General features: G+C 31.6%; 3 protein-coding genes across 5 annotated transcripts; 2 read left to right on the top strand and 1 right to left on the bottom strand.

The window, feature by feature from the left end:
• Positions 1 to 1626: 1626 nt before the first annotated feature.
• LOC137808088 (VAN3-binding protein) lies at positions 1627 to 4805 on the top strand. The gene is made up of 6 exons (XM_068609000.1): positions 1627 to 2919; positions 3170 to 3548; positions 3732 to 3911; positions 4032 to 4081; positions 4184 to 4241; positions 4413 to 4805. The coding sequence occupies exons 1-6, from the start codon at positions 2647 to 2649 to the stop codon at positions 4649 to 4651; spliced, it is 1179 nt and encodes a 392-aa protein (XP_068465101.1). The 5' UTR covers positions 1627 to 2646; the 3' UTR covers positions 4652 to 4805.
• A 771-nt stretch (positions 4806 to 5576) lies between these two features.
• On the bottom strand, positions 5577 to 9153 carry LOC137808086 (formyltetrahydrofolate deformylase 1, mitochondrial). Of its 2 annotated transcripts, none has more exons than XR_016519215.1 (8): positions 8882 to 9142; positions 8672 to 8784; positions 7801 to 7951; positions 7642 to 7715; positions 7384 to 7543; positions 7046 to 7163; positions 6841 to 6927; positions 5577 to 5930 (listed from the first exon to the last, which is right to left on the bottom strand). XR_016519215.1 is itself a non-coding variant. In XM_068608999.1 (8 exons), exons 1-8 carry the CDS (start codon positions 9002 to 9004, stop codon positions 5784 to 5786), a joined length of 954 nt encoding a protein of 317 aa, XP_068465100.1. In that variant the 5' UTR covers positions 9005 to 9153; the 3' UTR covers positions 5577 to 5783. The 2 variants fall into 2 exon arrangements, 1 of the variants encoding a protein (XP_068465100.1); XM_068608999.1 differs by having other exon boundaries at positions 7046 to 7144; positions 8882 to 9153.
• Positions 9154 to 11595: 2442 nt separating this feature from the next.
• LOC137808085 (uncharacterized) lies at positions 11596 to 19075 on the top strand. Of its 2 annotated transcripts, none has more exons than XM_068608998.2 (12): positions 11596 to 12072; positions 12144 to 12465; positions 13031 to 13106; positions 13266 to 13373; positions 13826 to 13942; positions 14988 to 15335; positions 16187 to 16509; positions 16827 to 16926; positions 17032 to 17091; positions 17454 to 17540; positions 18049 to 18189; positions 18496 to 19075. In XM_068608998.2, exons 2-12 carry the CDS (start codon positions 12263 to 12265, stop codon positions 18823 to 18825), a joined length of 1893 nt encoding a protein of 630 aa, XP_068465099.1. In that variant the 5' UTR covers positions 11596 to 12072; positions 12144 to 12262; the 3' UTR covers positions 18826 to 19075. The 2 variants fall into 2 exon arrangements, 1 of the variants encoding a protein (XP_068465099.1); XR_016519214.1 differs by having other exon boundaries at positions 11803 to 12072; positions 17449 to 17540.
• Positions 19076 to 24518: the final 5443 nt, after the last annotated feature.

The raw sequence follows: 24518 nt of genomic DNA, 5'->3' as shown, positions 1-24518 counted from the left end.
GAACAAGGCTCAAGTGGCTAAGCTTGAGGCTAAGTCAACTGAGGTCGAGGCAAAAAGAGATCGAAAAGCTGAAGAGCTGAGCAAGTCTTCAGCAGAGCTTGCCCAGATGCACGAGGAGAACAGTGGGCCGAAGAAGAAGATTGAGGAACTCGATCTCAGCGCCGCGCATGTTCCACTTCAGGTTTTGGTGCTGCTTTGGAGCAGATTGCCGGCGAATATCCTGACCTCAACCTCTCCAAATTCTCCGTTTACAATGAAGTGGTGGATGGCAAGATCGTGCCTTCAGCTTAACTGTTTTCATCTGCCACTTCAATCTTATCATCTTGAAAACTTTTGCATTTAACTTTTGATTTATCTGTAATAGCTTTCATTCCGTTTAAACTGCTTTGATATATATATATACATGTGGCTTTATCTTTATCTGTTGTGCGATCATCTGATGTAACTGGCTAATTTTGCTTAACCCAATTAACTTAGCACAAACTGATGCTTAATTCTCCGGAAATCGACTTAACCTGAACAAACTGTTAGTTTATAGCAACAACATTTAACGCAAAATCACTTACTGGGCAGTAGGCGTAGGTCAATCTTAGTGCTTGAAATGTCACTTGCCTGATCTGCCGAGTAACATGTGTATTTCTATGTTATCGCCTAAAACTTTGTTGATCTGGTTCTCGCCGTGTAATCTTCTTATTATCTCAATCTCAAAGCCATAGGCTTTCGGCGATGCCATTTTCCTTTTAACTGAAAAGCGTTCTCTGCGGAGCTACCTTATGACTTCATCTTTGCTCAACTGGAAGGAGAGCTGCCTTTCAGATCTCCCTCTACCTCCCAGAGCTTTCAACCTTTACTTTCCTTCACTCATCTGGGAAGGAGAGGTACCCTTTACGGATCTCCCTCTACCTTCCCTGAGTCTTTAACCTAAGATAACTTGATCATTGTTCCCTCATCTGGGGTAGAGCTGCCTTTCGGATCCTTCTCGAATTTTTATTTAACTCGAGCAGCTACATTGTTTTGGTTTTTTTCTCATGCCTTCATCTGAATTGAAATAGTATAAAATTTCGTTAGAAAACTTCAAATTTAGTAATTCATAATTAGAAGTAAATTCTGGAACTGCAAATAGAGAGAAAAAAAAGTTTTGCCTTTTCTTTATCTCCATCTCCCTTTTTTTCTTTATCTCCATCTCCCTTTGTGATTTAGGGAAATAAGTATAAGAGTAAGGATATATTGATACTATACAATCCTATTTTGTTATTTAAAATTTTAGTTTTTACATAAAATTGATAAAAATATTTTATTTTTTATATTATCAATTAAATATTGTATATTATGTCAATATATCACTTATCTAAGTATAATATTTGAAGATGAGATTAATCTAAAGATTATAAGATATATTACAAAATGTTTTCTAGAAATAACTTTTTCCCTGATTTATGGTCTTACTTGTGCATGTGGAAAATTAAATATCTGGTAGAAAAATGTGCAGTGACCTGATTTATATTTTTCTGTCTTTATTTATTTATTTATTTTGTATACTGCTTCCTTACCTTAATAATTTAAAAGTAATAATGAGAGAAAATATTTTTAGAATGAAAGATAAAGTGTGGAAATATTATTGAAAATAATTTTATCTGTTGAGTAGTCTATGAACTAGGCTCCTGAATTGCAAAGGTTATTGTCATGCCCCCACACACCGCCGTCTAGTCTAAGGTCCATGCAGTGTCATCATATTCATAGACTCTGCTCCTGCACTGCACCCACTTTATTCCTATTTTCAACCATGCTCTAGTTCATGACGCATCTTAATATTCCTTCTGCCACCAAATCTTATGTGACCATATACTTTAAAATAATAATACCAATCAAATTGTGTCTCTCATCGATAACAGGGTTGTGCATGACTCCTACGAACCAATGCCAGCTTATTCGGGAATATGTCTTGTTAAATTTTTAGTTTTTTTTTTTGAGCTTCGTGAATACCGGCTTGTCCCCTATTCTTTAATCAACTTCAACCTGAATTCATGGTGGTCCAAAGCACAAGACTTAGATTAGTGTTCATGCAATCTCTTCTGTCTCGTTAATTCTAAGCCCACTTTTATTCAGACTCAACACGGTCTCAAAAGCTTGGTCAAAACTCAAAAGCTGCTGTTAAAGTTGCAAGCTCTGTAAAGCGGGTACTTATTTTTTAAGATTAGTTTCAGAAATCGGATTATTATATATTCTGGGTTCAGCCCTTTGAAGTTTCTAAGGGACTTAATCTGTTTTGTCAGTGGGGTTTTTTTCTCTCTCTTGTGTTTTCCAAAGTTTGATGTTTGCTAGGATGTTTTGTTGTGGCCTTTTATGTATCGTTTCTTCTTTTCGTTGATCAATTCGGTGAAGATCAGGCACGGTTTGCAAAGGATTTTGGAAGTACTTATCTGCTGCTGTTGTTTCCATAAGCAACTTCTCAGCCAGTTCTTTCAAATCACACCAAACTTTTACCTTTACCTTTTTCAGCTCTCGAGTCAATCACAAGTCGAACTAACCTTCTTTTATGTGCTTTTTGGGTGGTGTGTAGTTAGTTGTCTCTGCCAATATAATCCAAATTCTTGAGTTGGACATTCAGTACCAAGGGTAGTAGATTCATAGAAAGTGGAAACTAAAATGGATGGTTGTTATTTTCCACCTGCCAAAATTGGTTCGTGGCATGGTTTAGAATTAGAGGACGTGCAAGAAAATGATGAACTCAAACTGGTCCCATCGTTACCGTCCATTCCTCAGCCACCTACCCCACATGAGCCTATGGAGTTCTTATCCAGGTCATGGAGTCTCTCTGCTGCAGAAATTTCAAAGGCTCTTTTGGAAAAACAGAAGCACACTTTCCATGACAAGAATCAAGCCACCTTGCAAGAACCTATTTTCGCACCTCAATTAGCAGTAAGTCATGCCTCTTCTCATGCATCATGCCTCTTCTCATGCATCATGCTATGCCCATTTTGCATTAATCGTTGACTGAATCTCATAATCTGCCAAAACTCTGAATGATAATTGCTTAATAAAAAATTATCTTTTCAAAATTACAGACTAATCTCTAATTATAAGTTCATATACATCGAGAACGTGTGGATCAATCGGTGTTTTGGCCTATTCTCTACAAGCTCTAACTTCAGTACTCTTACTTTTGTAGACAGGTAAGATCATACCTTCTCCTAGAAAGATGGGTACCATAGGAAAATGGTTTCATCAGAGGCATCATGGGAACACTAATATTACTGTAAGGAAGAAAGATCGGGCACGGTTAGAAAATGCACGTTTGCATTCTGCTGTGTCCATTGCTGGGTTAGCTTCGGCCTTGGCTGCTGTTGCTGCAGCAGAGAACTCTAGTGGCTCTCACTCGAAGTTGAACCTTGCTCTGGCTTCAGCCACACAACTCATGGCATCACATTGCATTGAAATGGCTGAACTAGCCGGAGCTGATCATGATCATGTGGCTTCTACAGTAAAATCTGCTGTTGATATTCAAACCCCTGGTGATCTTATGACTCTTACAGCAGCAGCTGCAACTGGTACTTGCTTTATTTGTATTCGGTTCAAACTTAGAAAAAGTAATTTTCTTTTTAAATTTTACCACCCTTATGAGAGATTTTAGTGGGAAAACTTTTATTAAGTGATTTATTCTTACCAATTTTGGAAAGTAGTTTTTAAGAGTTGATCATTCATGACTAGCTTTTTTTTCTTTGCAAAATAAGCTATGAGAGGAGAAGCAGCTTTAAGAGCAAGATTGCCAAACGAAGCAAAGAGGAATGCATCTATAAGTCCCTATGATAGAGTACTTCTACCACAATCTCATTGGTTTAATGCTTTCGATGGTCAAATGTGTGAACATCATCCTCCATGTGTAGGAGATTTATTGCAGCTCAAACCAAAAGGTGACTTCATTATAGTCAAAATCTGATTCTAAAGATCCAATAGTACAAACATACATGACCAATAAATAATAGGAATTTGCTTATCACTATTTTTAAGGCTGCTTTGATTAACTTTTTCAGGTGTATTACGATGGAAGCATGTTTCTGTCTACATCAACAAGAAGTGTCAGGTATACCATAGTAAAATTCTAGCTTAAACATATATTCATGTGATGAAGTTTTCAGACACAATAGTGATAATAAGGACGGAATTTTTAATTCTTTTACTTCAGGTCAAAATCAAGATCAAAAGCAAGCACGTTGGAGGAGCATTCTCCAAAAAGAATAAATGTAAGCATTAATTAAAAACTCCCACCACCTTTATCCAAACATCTATTTGCATTACTAAATTCATTTATTTTTTTCTATTCCATTTGGAATAAAAAAAGTTCTATTTTCCCCAGTTGTCTCTGTTTTTGGAGTTAGGTAGTCTAATTTTCATTGCATACATTGTTATACTAGGTGTGGTTTATGGAATTTGTGACAAAGATGGGGCATGGCCATACAGAAAAGAAAGGAAAACCTCAGAAGAGTTCTACTTTGGCCTCAAAACTGCACAAGGTCTTCTAGAGTTTAAGTGTGACAGTAAACTCCACAAGCAAAAATGGGTTGATGGGATTGGGTGTCTACTTCGTCGAGTTAACTCTGTTGAGACAACAAAACTTTCACTTGATTTTTTAAGTATTAACAGCGACACGTGACTGGTTTGTTGTAGAGAAAATTTTAAGTGTTGAAAAATAATTGAGAAGACATTTTTTTTAAATCAATAGTAGTGTATGAGGTCACCGAAGTTTTCAAGACATGTTGAGGTGTAAAGAAAAGGATTGGAATGACACTTCAAAAAGATATTAATATAAATCAAGGTTGTAAAATAATTTTTATGTGAAATGCTATTATGTATAGGTAAAAGTTGGTTGTAAAAAACCTTTGAAAATGGGAGAGAAAAAAAAACCTTAAAGGGACTTGAGAAACTACATATCTGAGTAAGATAATACAATTTTTCTAATAAAAGAAGATTAATATTTTTTTTGTGCCGAACAAAGTATTTTCATGTTTGAGATTAATTCTCTTATAGTGTAGAAATAAAATATATAATACAATAAACCCTAAAGTGTAAAAATACAATAAACAAAACAACCAACCAACCAAGTCTTATTTTTTATCCTTTCTTATTTTTTAATAATATAAAATTTTATTAAAAAATACTTAAATGAAGTGAATTCTGAAAAATCTTTTCAACTCAGATTTTTTTATCTGTCAAGCTGAAAACAAAAAAGTTGAATTTATTAAATGTTTTTGAAGGGCTACTTGATCCTAAATTCCTTATTTTAAATCTTAAAAGTTATTTTGTCCTTCCATATTTTTCCTTCCTTTTAAAAAAAATACTTTTCCTCAAAGTATCCATCCATACTCAACATAAGAAATGAATGATGAGTTACGAAAGAAAATAAATTTTGGATCTAAAGTGCATAACTTTACAATAAAATAGGGGCCAATCAAAGTATTTGCCTGTTCCCCTCAGTTATGCACGTCACTGTGTAATGGTTGCAAATGAAAGCTATTTTCTTCCCTTTAACGTTAACATGTCGAGAGAAAGCATTCAGTAATTACAAGTGACAATCAAGGTAACGAAGTCCAGCAAGTTGCAGAATTCATTTCACGGAATTAGCAATGCTACAAGGACCCAAAGAATCAAGCTCAATCTCTTCTTAAGCTCATACTTTACAACTAAAGTGGGAAATTTTTGAATTTTGCACGTAAATGAATGATTGATTAGAAATACAAAAGCACCCCACTTGGTGCGCACTATATTTTGGTTATTTGCTGTTTTCTTTAAAATACAACAGTCTTCTTTTCTTCGTAAGGTAACACTCGAAGTTCACAATAAGATCTGATAGCCTTGGAAAGGCATTGCTTCTCTAGGTTTTCTGATTTCTGTACAAAGCTCTGCAAGTTATCTCTATGGGAAACCCTCTCAACCTGCAAATGAAATTAAACCATTTTACCCACAGATGAATAGTATCGACACATACTTGAGGCCGTGCATTAAGTGTATGTTATACTATACTTGTGCGCAGTTAAAGTATGCTTGATTTACAATGACACAGCAAAATAGTTACAGTGTAAAGTAAGACTCAAATGTATCTGGGAAGTTTGGTCTGCCCATAATGTAACTGAAACAGAAACCTAAAAAATTTCATGCTGCTGACATTCTTCTGCAGCGGTATCAATTACTATTTTATCTATCGGAGGGGGGCTCAGCAAATGTAATCTAGAGCATTGTAGTAGTATTATAAAAATTTATCAATATTTGGACAGATGTCAACCATTGATGCAATATTTTCCCACCATTAGTTCCGTTCCTTTACTGCATTGAAATTGGAATAACTAACCACAAATTGAACCCACCTTCAAAAGTGTGGATGCTCAAGTTGCTTTTATTTTAGAACACAAGAAAACAACAGAAATGTTGAGTAAAATCTAGGAGGAAATTCACCCTCAAAAAACACAAATCTTGCATGGTAATGTGTAACTGAAAATAGCATTGCAATTTGATCACCCTTGTTAATTGCACATATATCATGCTAATTGCACCTGTATTTTCTTCACTCTATGTTATCGTCTCAACTAACTTTAAGAGGCTCCAGACTAGGGTCATGGATGATGGATCAGAATTTCAGAAAGCAGATGCAGAAATAATGCAACTGGGTAATGATAAGTCTCCAGCACAAAGTGTAATAAAAAACACCATAAATAAATGGCACTAAACATGCTAATGTGTATTCCCACCAATGTCAATTCAGAGCAACCTTAGTATTCAAATATAATCACAAAGGAAGCAAGGCAATGTGAACAACAACAAAGCAAGTATGAAAGATTGTATGTTCACCATTTGTTCAATTATAGGTCCAGCATCAAGTTCTTCGGTCACAAAGTGACTTGTAGCACCAATTAATTTAACACCTGCCTCAAAGGCCTGCCAAAATAATCTAGCATATTAAACATGAACACAAATGAAGAAAAAAACTACAAAAAGCATAAAAAATGGTTAAAAGTGATAACAGTTTAACCTATAAAAGTGCAGGAAGACCAACCTGTTTAGATGGACTGCCACCTTTGAACGATGGCAACAGGCCATGGTGAATGTTAATTATATCGTTCCCGTAGCTCCTTAAAAAGTTTCCAGATAATATCTTTGCATACAAATCAATGCTGTAAGTATTAATAGTTCAATACTATCAAATATGAACATTGGTTTACAATCCAAGATAATTATAAACTACTCTCAGATTTTCATAACGAGCAGATGCAGAGAAGAGCCAGTTCTTCCAGAAGCACCCAAATTTCAAGAATGAGTCCAATTATCAAATCTCTTTTAAATTTAGAAATATAATAGATACGCTGAGAACAAGAATTGAATACAATTATTTACCTGCATATATCTCGCAAGTACTAAAAAATCAGTATTCTGAACCAGCTGCAACATCTCCCCTTCTCTTTTATTTTCATTTGTTGTGCATAAATAATGATAAGGAATATCATGCCTTTCAAGAAAACGAATTACATGGGTGTTTGAACCTCTATAATGGTTACTGGTGAATGCATCAGAGAAGACAATAAATAAATAAATAAAAATATAAGACAAAGAAACATATAAATCAATGTAGTGGTGCAGTTACTGAAATTTCACCTTATTACACAAGTGATATCTACCGGAAGTCTTCCATCTTGCCATGCATGTAATAAGTCAACCAGACAGTGGTCCTGCAGAAAAATAAAAATATCTTCAAAATATATTGATCTTCAAAATGAAGGAAAAAAAAAGATGACAAAAAGTGATAATGCCAACCTGCTTTGATGCCAGAACTGCTATTTTATATTTAGGATCCAGGGCTGGCACTCTTACAACAGATCTTATTGCATTGAATGTTTGTGACAGCTTCAGGAAGTCCTCCTCCATTTGCACACGTGGCCATTTAACAGGATCAAAAACAAAATCACTGCAATAATTAACACAAGTTATTGAATCTCTGATCATTGTATTGTTTCCATATACCCATTCCTTCCAGCCAGCCATCCATCCAAACACTACAGTTCTGACGCTTTTTAGCATGCATTGGGTTATGGAGCTCAAACACTACAAACTGGACATCGGTACACGATAAAGCATACACACACGGTATTAGCATTTGTTAAGAATTGTCCTAAGGGAGAAGGCTAAAAAAATTCCTTCATATACATAAGTGAAATAAGATTAGAAGAATTTCGATAGTAAGCAGAACCAGTGTTCGTACTTGGCAACAGAGAGAGAGATTCCTTTTACCCTAAAAGCTTAAAGATAAAAATAATATTGGTAAGGATAAACCTTAGATGCTTTTAGTGTTGTTCACCAACCAAATTGGCATTTCGTCCTAGTAACCATTGCTTTAATATAAAATTATCAATATCTAAAATTGGCAACGATATCTAATTTTGATTAGAGACAATGACTATTGAATTATGTTTGAGTAGACCCAAATGAATCACTGCATGCAAATCATAGTCAACTCACAGGACAGAATCGGTGATATTTTTCTTTGGTTTTACACAAGTATGTTCCTTCAAAGGCAATCTTATTCGAGATAAGGTTAGACATTAAAAGTGAAGACATCTATGAGTAAGGATTCGAACATTGTTATGTGTGTGTTGAAAGCGTGATGGAAGTGAGAGAGGGAGTGTACCTTCTGGAGTAGAAGACTTGTTTATTTTCCGGAACAAAAACATCAGCAGCTAGAATGTTTCCCCCTCTGGAAGCGATACAATCCGATAGCTTGGCTACAATTCCAACCGCGTCCTAATCACAGAACCAATTTCAATTCCCTTTGGAATAATAACACAGTGAACAATACACGAACCAAAGCATGACCTAAAAACCATGAAATGTAGGTTACAGGGCAATGAAAGACGTGGATTCCATGGGTGAGGGAGGAAGGGGGATCCAAAGATTTGAAGGAGATGTTCCTGTTCCTGCACATTTTGGTCAACCCCATAACGCGAGGGAAACTTCGGGCCATTGGCTATTCTCTGTCGGAGTCGCTATGTCAGGGATGAAGTATCAACCACCAACTTTCCACATCTTCAACCAACACCGCACTCTCTCAATCCACCACCAACCTTTTGCTTGTCCTCTCCTCTACAAATGCGAAGAATCTTTTGAATATATAATTTATAATCATATCTATAACATTAATAAAGATTCTTTTTTTTTCGGGCGGAAGCAATTATTCTTTAAATAATTGCTATTTTAAATTCAATTAATTATTTACAATAAAAAATTACTTCATGAAAAAATATTTATAATAAATTGATAAAATTGTTTTTTATAATAATTATTATAATAATATTTTTTATTTTTTGTTATCATAAGAAAAAAAAATAGAGACACATGTTCCCACTACTATAAATTTTCATATTAGTTTCTATTTTATTTTTAGTCATAATTAAATTGTGTGATGTAAGAGTGAGATATTAAGTTTAAGGGAAAATAAACCTCAATCAGTCCATTTTTTAACCAGACTTTTCAAATTTTCTTACAGTTCAAATTAAACAAACTCAATCAATAACATATTGGTATAATAAAATCTCTGAAAAAAACTATGATTTTATCTGAATATTTATGCATAGTCCTTATACTAAAAGTTATATACAACACATTTTGTCGTTAAAGAGAGCTAAATAATCACAAAATTTGAAATATAAAGTAAAACATCTAAAGATGTGTGCTTGTCACTAAAGTACAACCTTTAAAGATAAACAACCTATTTAGAGTATATTTGGTGAAGTTAATACTCTAGGTATAATTTATTTAATTAGTTTATAAGTTGGTTTGAGTAATATAAAAATATTTGGTACATAATTCAAAGTAGTTTACTACTTTATAAACTATAAGTTACTTTTGCTAGTTTGCAATGTGTAAATTATTTTCATTTTTTTTTCAAATTTTGTGTTTATATTTTAATATATTTTATCGTTATTCTTAAATTTGTTTACGTATTATTACTTATTTTAATTTTATGGAGATAATTAATTATTGTAGTGTTTTTAATATTTGATGGGTTTTTTAATATATTATATAATTCAAATTTAAAAATGTAACATTATAAAGTAAAAAATGTTTTATTACACTGTTATGTGAAAATTTCACACAATAAAAATTGTAAAAAATAATTTCAATTTAACAATAATTTAAATTGAGAAAAAATAAATAAATTTAATTAATACCCATTAGGTCAACTAATTTAAATAAAATTTAAAAAATAAGTAAAAGTACTAAAAAATTTAATGAAATTTTAATTAATTCAAAACATATAAAACTATTATTATATAATGATATATTTAATATGTTTTTATTTTAAAACACAACTTTTATTTATATAATAAAAACTTATCTAGTTATTTCCTCTTTATTTCTTTTTACATTTATCAACTAGATAACCAGACTTATAATTAAATATGCTAACTTATCAGCTAAAAAGGTAGCTCATTAGTTAAGAACTAGCTTAACAGCTAGTTTTATCAAACACAATCTTAAAAAAAAATCGAAACATGATAGAAAATTTCATTAAGATAAAACTCAATAGGAAATGTCACCAAATCACACTGGGAAGTATGCTAAAAAACAAGTTTCAAAAGCAAAATTTAGAAATTCTTCAATTTTAAATTTCTCGGCAAATGTTTTGATAATACAGAAAGGGAATAGTGTTATAAATATTAAGTTATGATGTTCATTGGATCCTTTTGCTATTGAACAAAAAATGTAAAAAAAAAAACTGTTTGTATGAATTTTGTTGTTTAACTTGACCAAAATTTAACAATTTATTATATAATCATTTTAACCTTTTAATGTCATGATAATATGATGTGATGTTAACAAATTATATGCTTTGATGATATCTTTCTATATATGATATATGATATGGTGATCTTATCTGATGCTTTTATGCGACTTGCTTTTATGGTGATCTTATCATATGATCTTATAGATCATATGATGTGCTTCAGTTTTTCATAAGTTTAGATACAAAATGTTTTGCGGATTCAATAAATCTCTTAATAGCATAAAAAAAGAGTTCATAATAGTATTTAAATATATTTACTCTCTTTTTAGAAACAAGTAGTGGCATAGACGAATTACACTCTTCAAAAGTTTTGAAAAAAATTATTCATCTCATAATCTACCATATGTTATTATGAACATCTGTGTTAATAAGGGTGAGATTGCTGCATGAGAACCTCTTATTAATAATGGATTAAAACTAAAAAGAGGCCTAGACGTACTAGAAAAGTATATTACATTTGATAACAAAATCAAATAAGATATAGATAAAAAAATATTTTAAATATGATATGATAAAAAAAAAATATATATATATAAAATAATTAAAATTTAATTAAAATGCTTGAACTAATGAAAGGATGTTAGATGGAAGAACTTGATTAAATGTTGAAAAAGTGTTGTTGCATTTCTTAAATCGAGAAACTAAAATAAACATTTCATTAATAAAGCAATACAGAGAAGGTACTTAGTGCATTTATAGTTATAAAAATAAGAATGAAAACAGAAGGCTCCAGAAAACTATTTCCCGCGAGTATCTCCCTCTCTGCAGATCCTCTGCTGTCTCTCCAGCTGGATTTGTTCTACAGCAGAACCTGTGTGGCTATTGATCACATTATCTAACTGTTAACCACCACTGATTCAATGAATGAATGGTCCAGATTTACAGGACCGTGACTGTAAATAAAGTTGACTTTAGAGGATCCCGTTCGCGTCGTACTGTCCACGTTTTGAGTTTAAACTTTAAACCATCGTAGCGGGTAAGTGCCAACACAGTAACGCACATTGCAGTGAATCAATAAAGTATGAAGCATTGATTGAACGATTCAACCTCAAAATCGAAAGCAAAACCCAACAGAAACCGAGTCAAAGCAACACTCACTCGGTCACTCTTCCTTAGTGTTAAGTTTGTGCTTCAAGTAACTGTGGAGGTTAATCGACGATCATTGAATGCGCCCAACCACCCAAACCCCTTCCAATTCAATACCGGGGACACCACCTATCTTGTCTCGTTGCCGCACTCATTCGGTAACCTATCTCACCATTTCTATTTTAGCTTTCGCATTCACATTTACATTCACATTCTTCTCTTCTTTCAGATTCGATTAAATTCAATTATTCTTCCTGTGGAACCTTCCTCTCTTCCCATTCAATTCACCCAGGCCCACACACTTTCTTTCTTCCACTCCTGCGCCTTAGATATTCGTACTTGACATTTATGATTTTGCATCCACTTCAAACTTCTCCTCTTCATACAAAATCATATACCACTCTCCAAACCAACAACTGTGCATGTGCATTCTCACAATTAACGATGACGGAGTTCCGCGTGTTGGAAAAACAGACCCACGCACAAGCGTGCAGGCACCAGGATCACGGAGATTATCGCTACGGCGAAACTCGACACAGGCGATCTAAGAGGTTTTTTTTTTTTTAAATTATTTGTTGCGAGATAAATAATAACGGCGTTGCGAAATACTAATTTGTTTCTTTCTGTGCTTTGAGTAATGTGTGGATGTTAATGTGAACTTTTGTCGGTGGCAATTTGCGGTTTGCTTTCGTTTCGAGTGTAAAAGCAACGTGTAAAAAATAAAAAAGAGTGTGAGAGGAAAGTTTTGCAATGTTTAGAGAAGTGATTTGGATAATGGGAGCTCCATTTTCAAGTAAATATGTTTTCATGAGAAAACTGAGATCGAGATTTTTGGTTTTTTGGGCTTCAGTTTGCTTCATTGGTATTCCTTGCATTGTTGCTTTTTCTTCCTTTAAAATAACTGGTTTGGTTTGGCTAATGGAATTTTAGTTTTCAATGTGTTAATGAAATTTTAGTTTTCCTGAGAATTGGAAAACATGGTGTGAGCTAGATTAGGTCATGGAAAAATGTTGACCTTGTTTCTTTAGATACATTGTGTTATACTTGTTGACTTAGTGTCTTCAGCTGATTCATTTTGTGCTCGCCATTTTTTTTTTTTACTTTTATTTTTTTCAGTGCTTCTGAAAGGAATCTGAAAAACGAAAGAGGTGGAGCCTCGCATCCAGTTGAGAAAGACCACAAGGAATCCTTTGTGAGACTGAAATTTTAATTTGATGTTTAAACTTTCAAATTGTATTATTCGTCTGAACAAACAATTATTGCATTGCAGTTGCACAGTGTAGTCGTTTTGTAACTTGATTTTGAATTTTACTCGGAAGATAATTCACTGGTTTTATCATGATTTGAACAGGTATCACCTTCAGTGAGTGCTTCTAGGTTACGAAGTCCTTCGCATGGCAATCTCTCTTCTGTAAACAATAATACATTTTCAAATCATAGAGCAACCTTAGAAAAAGATGTAAGCTCTTCTCTCCTATTTTGCCGTATCTCTGGACCTGTAGGTTCTTTACTTTATTTTCAATTATTCTCTCTGGTTGTGTTATCTGAATTTCTTTCCTCTTCTAGTCAATACGCATAACAAAGTTCAAATTGAGAATTGGGGAAATCAAATAAAGGGGTCAAAGCCAATCCGCTGGATGTAGAGCTCGGGAACCATCTTTAAAAAGGCGAAAAATATATCATCATGGAACTTATTGAAAAAAAAAACGTATTTCTAGAATAAATTTAGAGCAATTTCTTCAGTCTTCAAAGGAAAAAACTATCAAAGTCCTTTGGTGTGGAATTACATACGCAAGTAGATTTTTGGAATCATCTTCAGTCCAAGAAAACACAACTGAAAACGAACACTATAAGTAGGTATATGAAGACAAGCAAAGTTTGATTTGAGTCCCTCATTCTAATGATTTGCAGGTTGAGCAACTACAGCTACGCCTACAACAGGAGAGGTCCATGCGCATTCTGCTTGAGAGGGCGATGGGTCGAGCCTCAAGCACTCTATCTCCTGGACACAGGCACTTTACTGCCCAGGTAATTTGACATTCATGACTTATGTTCTGGTGGCTTTTCAAGATTTATTCTATAGGTTCCTTTCCTTTAGCTGTTTAACATTAAATGTGACTGGTTATCATGTTAGTAAATCTTTATCCCGTCCCAAGTATGAACCGACAGTCCTTATTTTACTTTGCACCATGTCAAGGATTCATATAGATAAGATGATATCCAAACTGCATTATGAACAATCCTGATGATCTCTGTAAAAGATACTAAATCTGAAAGTGACCGCTTTCTTAATTTTGATAACTTTCCTTATTATATACCGCAAATGGTATCGTAAGTCCCTCCTCAGCTAACTACTTTAAAGATGAAACTCAATTTTATGCCTCTACCTAACACATTAAGCTTCCAGGATGATTTTGCTTTTAAGATATTAGAACTTCTATACCAAATTATCAGAAATTTTATATTTGCTCTGCCACTCTTCTAATCTATTTAATTATGAACCTGTATAAGATTTTATTGGTCCTGTGCTTTGCGTATAGTTTAAGCTATAAAGGTCAGCCACTGCGTGTAGAGATAAAACCTTTCTTGGTCACGATCTTCTACTTAACTGGTCTAACTTTTGGAAAACCACGATATGCAGTTCTTCTGTATGTTATATCCTTTGAGAAATCTGATGCACAACTTATATACTTAGGTTCAATGGATAGGATTCAACATGATTTTTATGAAATGAGCCTCGTCGAAGGGTTATTTATAGGAATCCTTTGAATGAGTTAACTTCTTCCCCAATACTTCCACTCACAAAATAGAAGAGAGAGAAATTGGCTATCGTGAAAGGATCATAGTTAGATGATAACTAACTAAAATGGAATCAATGGCCTGTTCACTTTCACTTGATAGGTAGATTGTATAATTTGATTTTAATGTGAACATGAACGCGAAGGGTTCCTGCTTGATGTCATTTTTTAATTTATTTTATACTTTTTGATATGGCTCATCTAACACATGGTTACAAGTGTATGTTTATTGAATATAAATAACTATTTTTTCATTTTTCCCTCCTTTTCCTTAGACAAAAGACTTGATTGCTGAAATTGAGTTACTTGAAGAAGAGGTTACAAGCCGCGAACAGCAAGTACTTTCCCTCTACAGAAGTATTTTTGAACAGTGTGTTAGCCGGCCATCTTCTCAACAAAGTTCTGCTATTGCTTCACCTGCTCATATTAGGCAAGGATCTAGGAAGCATCCGAGTATAATTTCAAGCGCATTCTGTTCATCAAAAAAATCCCCTCTACGGCCCCTTCAAGCTCTAGTTTCCAATAATGACTTGAGGAATAGAATCTTTGGATCTAATCACACTCCTTTATCACGTGGTAAAGGCAACAATTATTTTAAGAAGGCTTGTTCTGATTCCACCAAGGTATGATACGTCGATATTGATTTTCTGTTATTTATATGCACTTTGATTGTTTTCTTTGCTTTTGCTATTAAAAATATGCCTTTTATCTCAATTATATATATCCTGGTAGATGGATAGCATTTGGCTCAAATATAAATTCTATGTTAAAAGATGTCCGGTGTATACCAGATAGCATTGTTCAGAAAGTGCACCGATACGTGTTCAGTGTCAGTTTAATTGGCATTGAATAATGATCAACCGAAATTTTAAAATCAATATTTTTAAGAGAAAATTGTTTAAAGATGTGGTTGTTGCTCTAGTCTCTCACGACTTGAATTTAGATAGTAGAGCTCAATTCTGGATGACGAGGGGGATTGATATCTTGGTCACCTCCACTGGCATAGCTAGTTGATTAATTCTAGAACTGGTATCAATTTTATGTGGCAGATTCAAAAGGTCCCACAACACCATGCTGGGACATGTAATTGTCTGGTTCTCTGATTTATTGCTAGAACTGAGTCGTTTGGTTCATTTCATACTGGTTTATGAAAAAAAATGTTTTCAAGAGAGAATTAAATCAGACACGTGGGCTGTGCCAGTTCGCGAATTGTTCCGATCCCAATTTCCAATTCTAATGACCCCGGAATTTAGAACACCAGAAGAAATCAGCCTTTTCTTTACACTTTATAAGTTTGGTATGTTTGGTTATATGATTATAAACCAATGTTCAAGTAGTCGAAGCGCTATAATGCATTTTGCCAAATCAAATCCCGAACGAATTGTAACCAAAGGAAAAATAATTCCCATATGGATTCATGCAATCAAGTTATGTGATATTTGTACTGAACATTCTCATTTAAATCATTTGTCAGGCACACGAGAAGTTTTCTTCGATTGAGAAAAGTCCAATTTTGCGTACTTTGAAAGACCATTTGTATCAGTGTCCAAGCAAGCTTTCTGAGGAAATGGTGAGGTGCATGGCCACTGTATATTGTTGGCTTCGTAGTGCAACCTCTGTAAATGCTGAAAATGGTAGATCACCATTATTGTCAAGGTCGTCCACTAATGCTATACAGCCTCGACATGGTATTGGAGACGATCGTGACTGGTCTTGCAAATCATCAGTTGAAATTTCATGGATATCTACTCACAAACGTCACTCTTCTCATGCTTCTTATGCCATCAACAATTACAGGTTGGTTTTGTAAGTATGACAAATTCAATTGAAATATTAAAAAGCAGTAAATAATTTATAGGCAGTGATGAACCTTCAACTTATTTCCTTGCGTGGAAATTCATGGAGTTGGAGTTCTTAGATAATTATAGCAAAAGTTATAAACAATTACATTCTTCCATATCTTTATTGGGAATATGGGATGTGTGTACATTTTTTAAAACACGATTCTCTAGGTACTTTAATTGTTTATTTATATGTAATACTATGTTCACGCACTAAATTTCCTATTGAATTGGTGATCTGACGTGTTTTTTTCCCTCCCCGTTTACATTCAGAGTTCTAGTTGAACAACTAGAAAAGGTCAAAGTCAGTCAAATGGATAGCGATGCACAAATTGCGTTCTGGATCAATGTGCACAATGCTCTTGTTATGCACGTAATATTTATATGACGAAACAATGATTTTGTTTAAAAATATTTCAAGCATACATAAGTTTTATTCTGGAAGTCAGCATGCATAACTTTGATCTCCTGTTGTCAGGCATATTTAGCATACGGAATTCCCCAGGGCTCTCTCAGGAGGCTAGCCTTGTTTCACAAGGTAGCTCGCTTTTTTTATTTAATTTTATTTGTTGTTCAGTTAGAAGAAAATTGTATTTATGAGTTCAGGGAGAATATTTTTCAGATAACATCTGACGGTTAAGAATGTTAATGAAGCTTTGGAAGGTTTGTGTTTTCTCTAAATTATTCTTCTAGCGAAGCTCAGGCCAGTAACAACCAAATAACTTATTTATTTCTCATAACCAACTTGGGAAATCAAAATAAGCAGAAAGAAAACAAAACCCCTCTAATTGCGTTCAGAAGTAGCATTTGTATATGAATTTTCTCTGTTGACAGCATATTCTTTTGGTTTACTAGAAATCATACTCATTGTAAATTGATGAGTACAATTGTATAGTGCAGGCTGCTTACAACATTGGCGGTCATATCGTATGTGCAAATGTCATAGAACAAATGATATTTTGCTTCCGGACGCCTAGGATTGGCCGGGTACTCTCTTTGACGTCATCTTTGAATTTAAAAAGCTCTTAATAGATATTGTCTGGGTATGTTTAAGGATTAATCCTGTCAAACGTGTCCGACTATTAAACTTCACCCCTGGCCAGTAGAGGGCAAATCATAGATTCTTTGTATGATTTGCATCTGCTGCCTCCAGTCCTATGTTATTTTAGAAAGACATCAATGTTTTTAATTTTGAATCTATGTGGCATCATAAATTGGTAAGCACAGCTATGATTCAATAGTCACCCACGCCCTTGTAAACTTGTCTAGGTTTTGCTTCTTCACTGGAATGAGAAGAATGCAAGACAGTAATCAACTTTATTCTTTTTCGCAAGTGAAGATATGCTTAGGCCTTTATTTCGACCTTTATATTGTTTTCTGATATTGTTTTGCTATATTTCAAAGTAAAATTTTCTAACACCTAATTTAGTGCCTAATCAGGACAAAATCAAAATTATCACGCAATTATTCTTGTCTGTTGTTTTATCAATTACAGTGGCTTGAAAGCATTGTGTCTGTTGCCCTGAGGAAGAAAAGTGGTGAAGAAAGACAACTTCTCAGTTCCAAGTTGTGTCTTACTAAATCCGAACCCCTTGTCTGCTTTGCCCTTTGTACTGGCGCCTTATCAGATCCTGTGGTAATTTTTCTCTCACAAGCATATTGCTATAGAAGTATTTTTGAATATAAATGGGAAACTTTTCTCTGGAGCCTTGTCCTGTGGTAAAAGAGACTGATACCCTCATGATTTTTTTTCTCTGCTAAACTAATTGAATTTCTACTTTTTGGCTTATGAAGAATGTAATTGATCATCTTCTACACTAATGATGGAGAACTGTGATAGTAATTTCACTTTTCATATATAATACTCCCTGCGCTCTCTGTTACCCTGATTTTAAAAAATTGATTAAGAATGTTATTATAGTTAAAAATTACAATGCTGCAGTTAAAGGTTTATTCAGCAACAAATATAAGTGAAGAACTAAATATTGCCAAGAGGGAGTTTCTCCAAGCAAATGTAATTGTGAAAAGGTCAAGAAAAGTATTTCTGCCAAAATTGTTGGAAAGATTTTATAAAGAAGCATCAATAAGCATAGATGATCTCTTTGGATGGGTCATGGAGAGTGTTGACAAGAAGCTGCGTGATTCAATGCAGAAGTGCCTTGATTCTAAATCCATCAAAAAGCCATCTCAGATCATAGAATGGTTACCTTTTAGTTCAAGGTTTCGGTACGTGTTCTCCAAGGATATCATAGACAAGCCTTGGTGGGTATGACATCTAACTGTTTGGTAGAGATTATTGTATTGATTAGTGAAGCCTAAAGGGCTTGAGAAAGTGAGAAATTTTAATTTAGGTGACTGAAATTTCGTGCACACTGTAACACGATGCGATAGTTGCTTGCCTTAGATACTGTATTCTTACAAGAATATTGTAAATTCTGATAGAATTACTCGAATACCTTATATAACAAGTGTACAACTTTTAAACAGTAAGCGTAGTAATTATTTTAAACAAACTTTTACAATGATTGGCGTATCATGGTTATTGGAAAGGTGAGAATTCTCTTATCTTTACACAGGCATGTCTAAGAGATGTATTTATACTATTCTTAATAGACAATAAATAGATCTCATGTTTATTAATAATGAAATGAATTTTGTTCTCCCTTTATATCTTTAACCTATGTTTGTTTTGTGTAATTTCCTGTTCATGACATGCATTTGAAAGAAAGTGCAAAAAATAGACGTAATTAAACTTTAAGAAATATTAAACATTAAACTTTCCATAAGGTGAATCTACGAAGAAATTACATACTTAAAATATTTATGGTATAATTTATTATGTTGGAATTATAATTAATTATGTTCGTATTGTTTATCTATTGTAAATATAAGATTTTTTTTTTCTTATGGTTATATTATTAATATATTTTATATTATAATAAAATAAATAATTAACATAATAAATAACATAAAGTAAATTAATTTAATGTTTTAGAAATATAGGTTTCTATATTATAAAAATAATAATAATTAGAATAAAAACATTAATGTAATAAATTAAATAAAAATATTAAAATAATAAATTAAATTAATTATACTAAATTTCGATATTTCCTAAAATAATTTATTTTAATGCATTGTTTTTTAAATATATTTTTTATTAGAAATGTAATTTAATTTTTTAACTCTAATTTATATGTATAAACTGTTATTATTATTATTTTGTAAATTATTTTGATTAGTATTCTCGATTAAGATTTTATTATTATTATTTTTTATGGTTTTCTAATTATTATTATTTTATAGATTTATTTTAAGTATATTATTATTACTATTTGAAAATGTCGCTCAAAACAATCTATGAAAAATATTATATAAAAATAAATTATTCTTAAATTTTAAAAAATTAAATATTTACCTTTTAGTAAACTAGTCTAGTAAGTGTTTCATTGTAAGAATCATTAAAGTTTCATTCATTTCAAGAAGAAAAAATAATTTTAAAAAAAATATTTAGTGAGATTAATATAATTTCAAAAATTGATTTAATTAATAAAAAAAATTAACTTTCAAGAATTTATTTTAAAATTTCAGCAAAATAACGACAGAGGATTTTTTAAGTTACAAATATTTATTCCAAAGCTTCAACAAAATAATTAAATTTTTTTCAATATTCAGTAAATTTGTTTTTTCAATATTCAGTAAAGTTTAAAAATTTATTCTAAAATCTTGTAAAATATTTTAGATTTTTTCAAATCTCAATAAATAAATAATAAAAGTATAATTTTAATATATTTGATAACTAATTTTTTTAAGTATAAATTTAGACATGTAAAACCTTTTTAAAATATTTTTCATCTTAAATATTTATTTAATCAAAACTAATTAATTTTTTTGTTTATTTTATATAAAAAAATTAAAAAATTATCATCTATACTTATATATAAAGAGGATTCTCCTCTTTAACTGCTCTAAATTTTTATCCTATTTTATCCTTATATCAATATTTGGTTTTATTTCAGTATTATGGCTATTGCATCATTTCTTATTTTTTTTCTAAAACATTTGGTATAGAGGGGTGGTTTTGAATTGAACAAACAATTTTAAATTTTAAATTTTAAATTTTGAAGATTCATTATTTCTCTTTACCACATGTAACATTTTCTTTTAACTACCGCTCCCCACTTCTTCATTAACCTCCATGTATTTTCTTTAACTTCTTATTTTAACATTATTAAGAGAAATTGTTCTTGAAGAATAAAAAGAAGGCCAAAAAAAGAGAAACATAATTCTTTCTCTTAGTAGGAATGTTTCTTTCAAACGCAAAAATGACTCTAAATGCTCAACCAATACTTGGAGAGGGACAAAAACTCAAGCCATGATGAATATTAACGTCTCCTTCCATGTCTCACAGTTTCACCACCCCATCCGTGCTGCTACTCGCGATAACCCACCCATCCGTAGGAAGCGCCACGCATTCACGTAACTATCGTGTTCGGATGTTGCCAAAACACTTTAGCAACGCATCGCCGTCACCAGTCTCGGAGATGACAAAGTCGTTAGAGAGTGTGACAAGAGGACATGATAGGTGTGCCCGACAAAACGATGCGTGTTGAGGCCGTTGGCCATGGAGAATATAGTGTGTTCTAAGTTTCTTCTACTTTTGAAATTTATTGTTGCTTCTCTCTCCCTCTCTCTTTGAGCACGGTCACATGACTCTTGCTCTTGAATTAAGATTTTTTATTTATTTATTAGCTATTATCGTAAAAGTATGCTTTGCCATATGACCCTCAAACATTATTTCATAATTCAAATTTATGAAATGTGTGCTCTGTCTCCATGTAACTGTATATAATTTTGATAACTTAAAATAGAGAATTAGACAAAGTTGGCCACACTGAATTGAAAAATTTCTTGGGACTCTGTTTACTTCCTATCAATATAATTCATTTAACAAAATATTAGGTGGATTTTATCAATTACAGTGAAATAACTTTTGCTTGGTAAGTTTAGACAATTGGATATCGTAATAGTCATGTTCTTCGTATAATTATAGTCCATGTAACATGGTGTTTCTGAGGTGCCTATAATATCAATTATTAACATACATATTTTGTGAGGAATTGAGACATGAGAAATTGAGAACAATGTGCATCGAATACAATTACTTAAGTTTGGTGGACAATGTCATGCATTTGCTTTATTATAATTATATCTTGATTTAAGGTTTGCCATTTTATGACCTATTTGTTTTTGTCATTTGCAATGAAAAAATGACTATTTTCCCATTCTAAGATTGTGAAGCAATTAAGTTTATATGTATCATGCTAACACACTATGTATATAAATAAATAAATAAATAATATAAATAAAAATGCAGATAGACATGTATCTATGTTCCCGCTAATAAGGCAATTGCTTCCGGTACCATATAACTGCACCCAATCACAGGGGAAAAACCGAAAATACCCTTAAAAAATAGGGTACATATAAAATTACATTTCGGACCCCTTTTTCAGAACACAATAATCTTTTCCGGATAAATTTTTTCAGAATGCATAATTTTCAGTTCTGGATTTTTTTATCTGGAATGGGATTTTAATATTTTTTCAGAATTTTTATATCCAAAACACAAAAATCTCTTCTGGATTTATTTTTCCGGAATGCATTATTTTCAATTTCGGATTTTTATTTCCAGAATAAAGGGTATTTTCGGAATTTTTGAAATTATGTTGGGTGCAGGTTCAAAAGTGTTTGGTACAGGGAGCATTTGCCCGCTAATAAACTATAAATATTATTAATTATATTTTTAATACACACTAACAAAATAACGATTGTAACGAAAGATTAATATAACCTCATTTAATTAGGAAATATTTATTTCAAAACCTCACATAGATTGATTTGAAAAAGTGAAAAGTTGGGAAAAATTATAATATTTCAATTGAGTCAAAATTGGTTAAAGTTATTGCTATTTTGGAGCAAAATATTATATGTTATGAATGAAAAAATGAAGTAAAACTCACTTTAAAACAATTAAATCACCTATTATATTCTACATAACTGGTCAAATATGTTGAGTCGTTAGTCAAACAAAACTATCGATGAGCGAAATTCAGTGATTTAATCGATAGGCATGCTGACGCCTTTGGTTGGGTGAGCAAAATGGTGGTTGGACGAATCACAATTAATATGTGTTTAATTCGTTGTTTGAACAAGTGTTGACTGAGTGATTTTTTTTTTAAAACTTTGTGAAGACTTGTTTTTAAACATTTTTTGAAATGCTAAATTTTTTTTATCTTTAACTATATTATTATATTTGATCAATATATTATATTTAAATATTATTATGATATAATGGATAATTAATTATAATTAATTAACATTTAAATTCAGTCGATGTATTTCAATTTTAATTTTTACTAATTGTATTTGTTATGAATTTTTATTGCTTGCAAGGATGATATGGTGATTTGCAATGATATATATGTTTCTACACTAGAAAATGGTAATAAATATAATATATTTTTAAAATATTTTGTTGCATATTGTTCTCTATTAACATCTGTGTTCTTGAAAAAAAAAATACCTTGCATACTCGTTTTTAAGTAACGACACTAAAATTAAGAGAGGTAGAAAATCACCTCTCTATAATTTATTTGTTATTTTTTTTTATGTAATTTCTGATATTTTAGGTTACTTTTATTTTTTTATGTGTATGTTTTTTTATTACAATTTTTACTTTTTACATGTACGTCGTGAATAATTTGATATGTTTAACATTCAAATTATGAAAACTGAAGAAGAACACCTCTTTTGTTTCATTTGCTATTATTGTGTTTATTCTTTTATGTTGGGTCACTTACTAACGGAAAAATTATTGTAGTAAGTTTCATAAATATGTTTTTTATTGTCATGGTTGAAATGATTTTGTACTGTCTTATTTCAAATTTATTCGTTTAATAAATTTGATGTCTTATTGTTTGTGTTGTTTCTCTTAAATTTTACAACTTTCATTTCTACACATTTTTCCATTATTATTTAAATATGTACATTATAAAAAATATTTATTTTTTATTTATTCACTTTATCTTATTGACTGTTTCTGATCTCCATTATTTTAAGTGAGTTGACTTAATATTTTAAGTAATCAACATTCAAAATTGAGAGCTACATAAAAATATTTTTATATTTAATGTCTCATTTTATAGCTTCTTATATATTTTGTCAATTTTATTTTTAGTTGTATCATTTTTCATTATTATTTTCACATCTACTTTATTGCAATAACTTCCATATTTATACATTTTAAAAATATTTTGATTGTTTCCTTTAATTATTTTAAATTTTTTTATTTTAATTATTTTCATTTCTTATTAACTGCTGAAATTATGCTGTGCTCTCTCTAATGATAGTATTTTTTAAAAAAAAAAATCTGTAAAGTACCAGTATACATACTTAATAAATCTAGCTCCTTCAGGGATTATATTTTACTTTAATGCCACAAACACACTTCACTTTTTCCATATTTTCATCATTTTTTATAAGATAAACACAAATATTTACTTTGAAGTAATTATATTTATTAACCGTTATTGTTATTAGTTTTATTATTTTATTTCCAATTTTTTTAAATACCTCATTAAATATTCCAACGTATTACTATTCATTAAAGATAAAATTAAATAAGATTTTAATATTTATGAACAATTAAATTTGCCAGTCAATATTAAAAATGCCAACCACTGTTTAACACAGTGATATTTATTAGAAATTTAATACACTGAAATCAATTAAGGAAGGATAATAAAATTTAGCAGTTTCACCTGTAATTTTTAATCATTGATAAACTTATAGTATAAAACAGTTTTAGTAATACCATAATGTAAAGCATGAAGTATATAGTATGTGGCATTTTTTGAGTGAGTAGAAATTATTGACATTGACTTAATTTTTGACATGCCAATT

Source organism: Phaseolus vulgaris, chromosome 3 (assembly GCF_051622355.1).
Source record: "Phaseolus vulgaris cultivar YP4 chromosome 3, ASM5162235v1, whole genome shotgun sequence".
NCBI lineage: Eukaryota > Viridiplantae > Streptophyta > Magnoliopsida > Fabales > Fabaceae > Phaseolus > Phaseolus vulgaris.
This window is presented reverse-complemented; position numbering and strand designations above follow the sequence as displayed.

Coding starts and splice junctions, on each gene's coding strand:
- LOC137808085 (XM_068608998.2), top strand. CDS start 12,263: ATGATTTTGCATCCACTTCAAACTTCTCCTCTTCATACAAAATCATAT. Junction 12,466..13,030: donor CGACACAGGCGATCTAAGAG/GTTTTTTTTTTT, acceptor TATTTTTTTCAG/TGCTTCTGAAAGGAATCTGA. Junction 16,927..17,031: donor ACAATGCTCTTGTTATGCAC/GTAATATTTATA, acceptor TCCTGTTGTCAG/GCATATTTAGCATACGGAAT.
- LOC137808088 (XM_068609000.1), top strand. CDS start 2,647: ATGGATGGTTGTTATTTTCCACCTGCCAAAATTGGTTCGTGGCATGGT. Junction 3,912..4,031: donor ATTGCAGCTCAAACCAAAAG/GTGACTTCATTA, acceptor TAACTTTTTCAG/GTGTATTACGATGGAAGCAT. Junction 4,082..4,183: donor ACATCAACAAGAAGTGTCAG/GTATACCATAGT, acceptor CTTTTACTTCAG/GTCAAAATCAAGATCAAAAG.
- LOC137808086 (XM_068608999.1), bottom strand. CDS start 9,004: ATGGCCCGAAGTTTCCCTCGCGTTATGGGGTTGACCAAAATGTGCAGG. Junction 7,544..7,641: donor GATATCACTTGTGTAATAAG/GTGAAATTTCAG, acceptor TGCATTCACCAG/TAACCATTATAGAGGTTCAA. Junction 6,928..7,045: donor GTGGCAGTCCATCTAAACAG/GTTGGTCTTCCT, acceptor TTATTTTGGCAG/GCCTTTGAGGCAGGTGTTAA.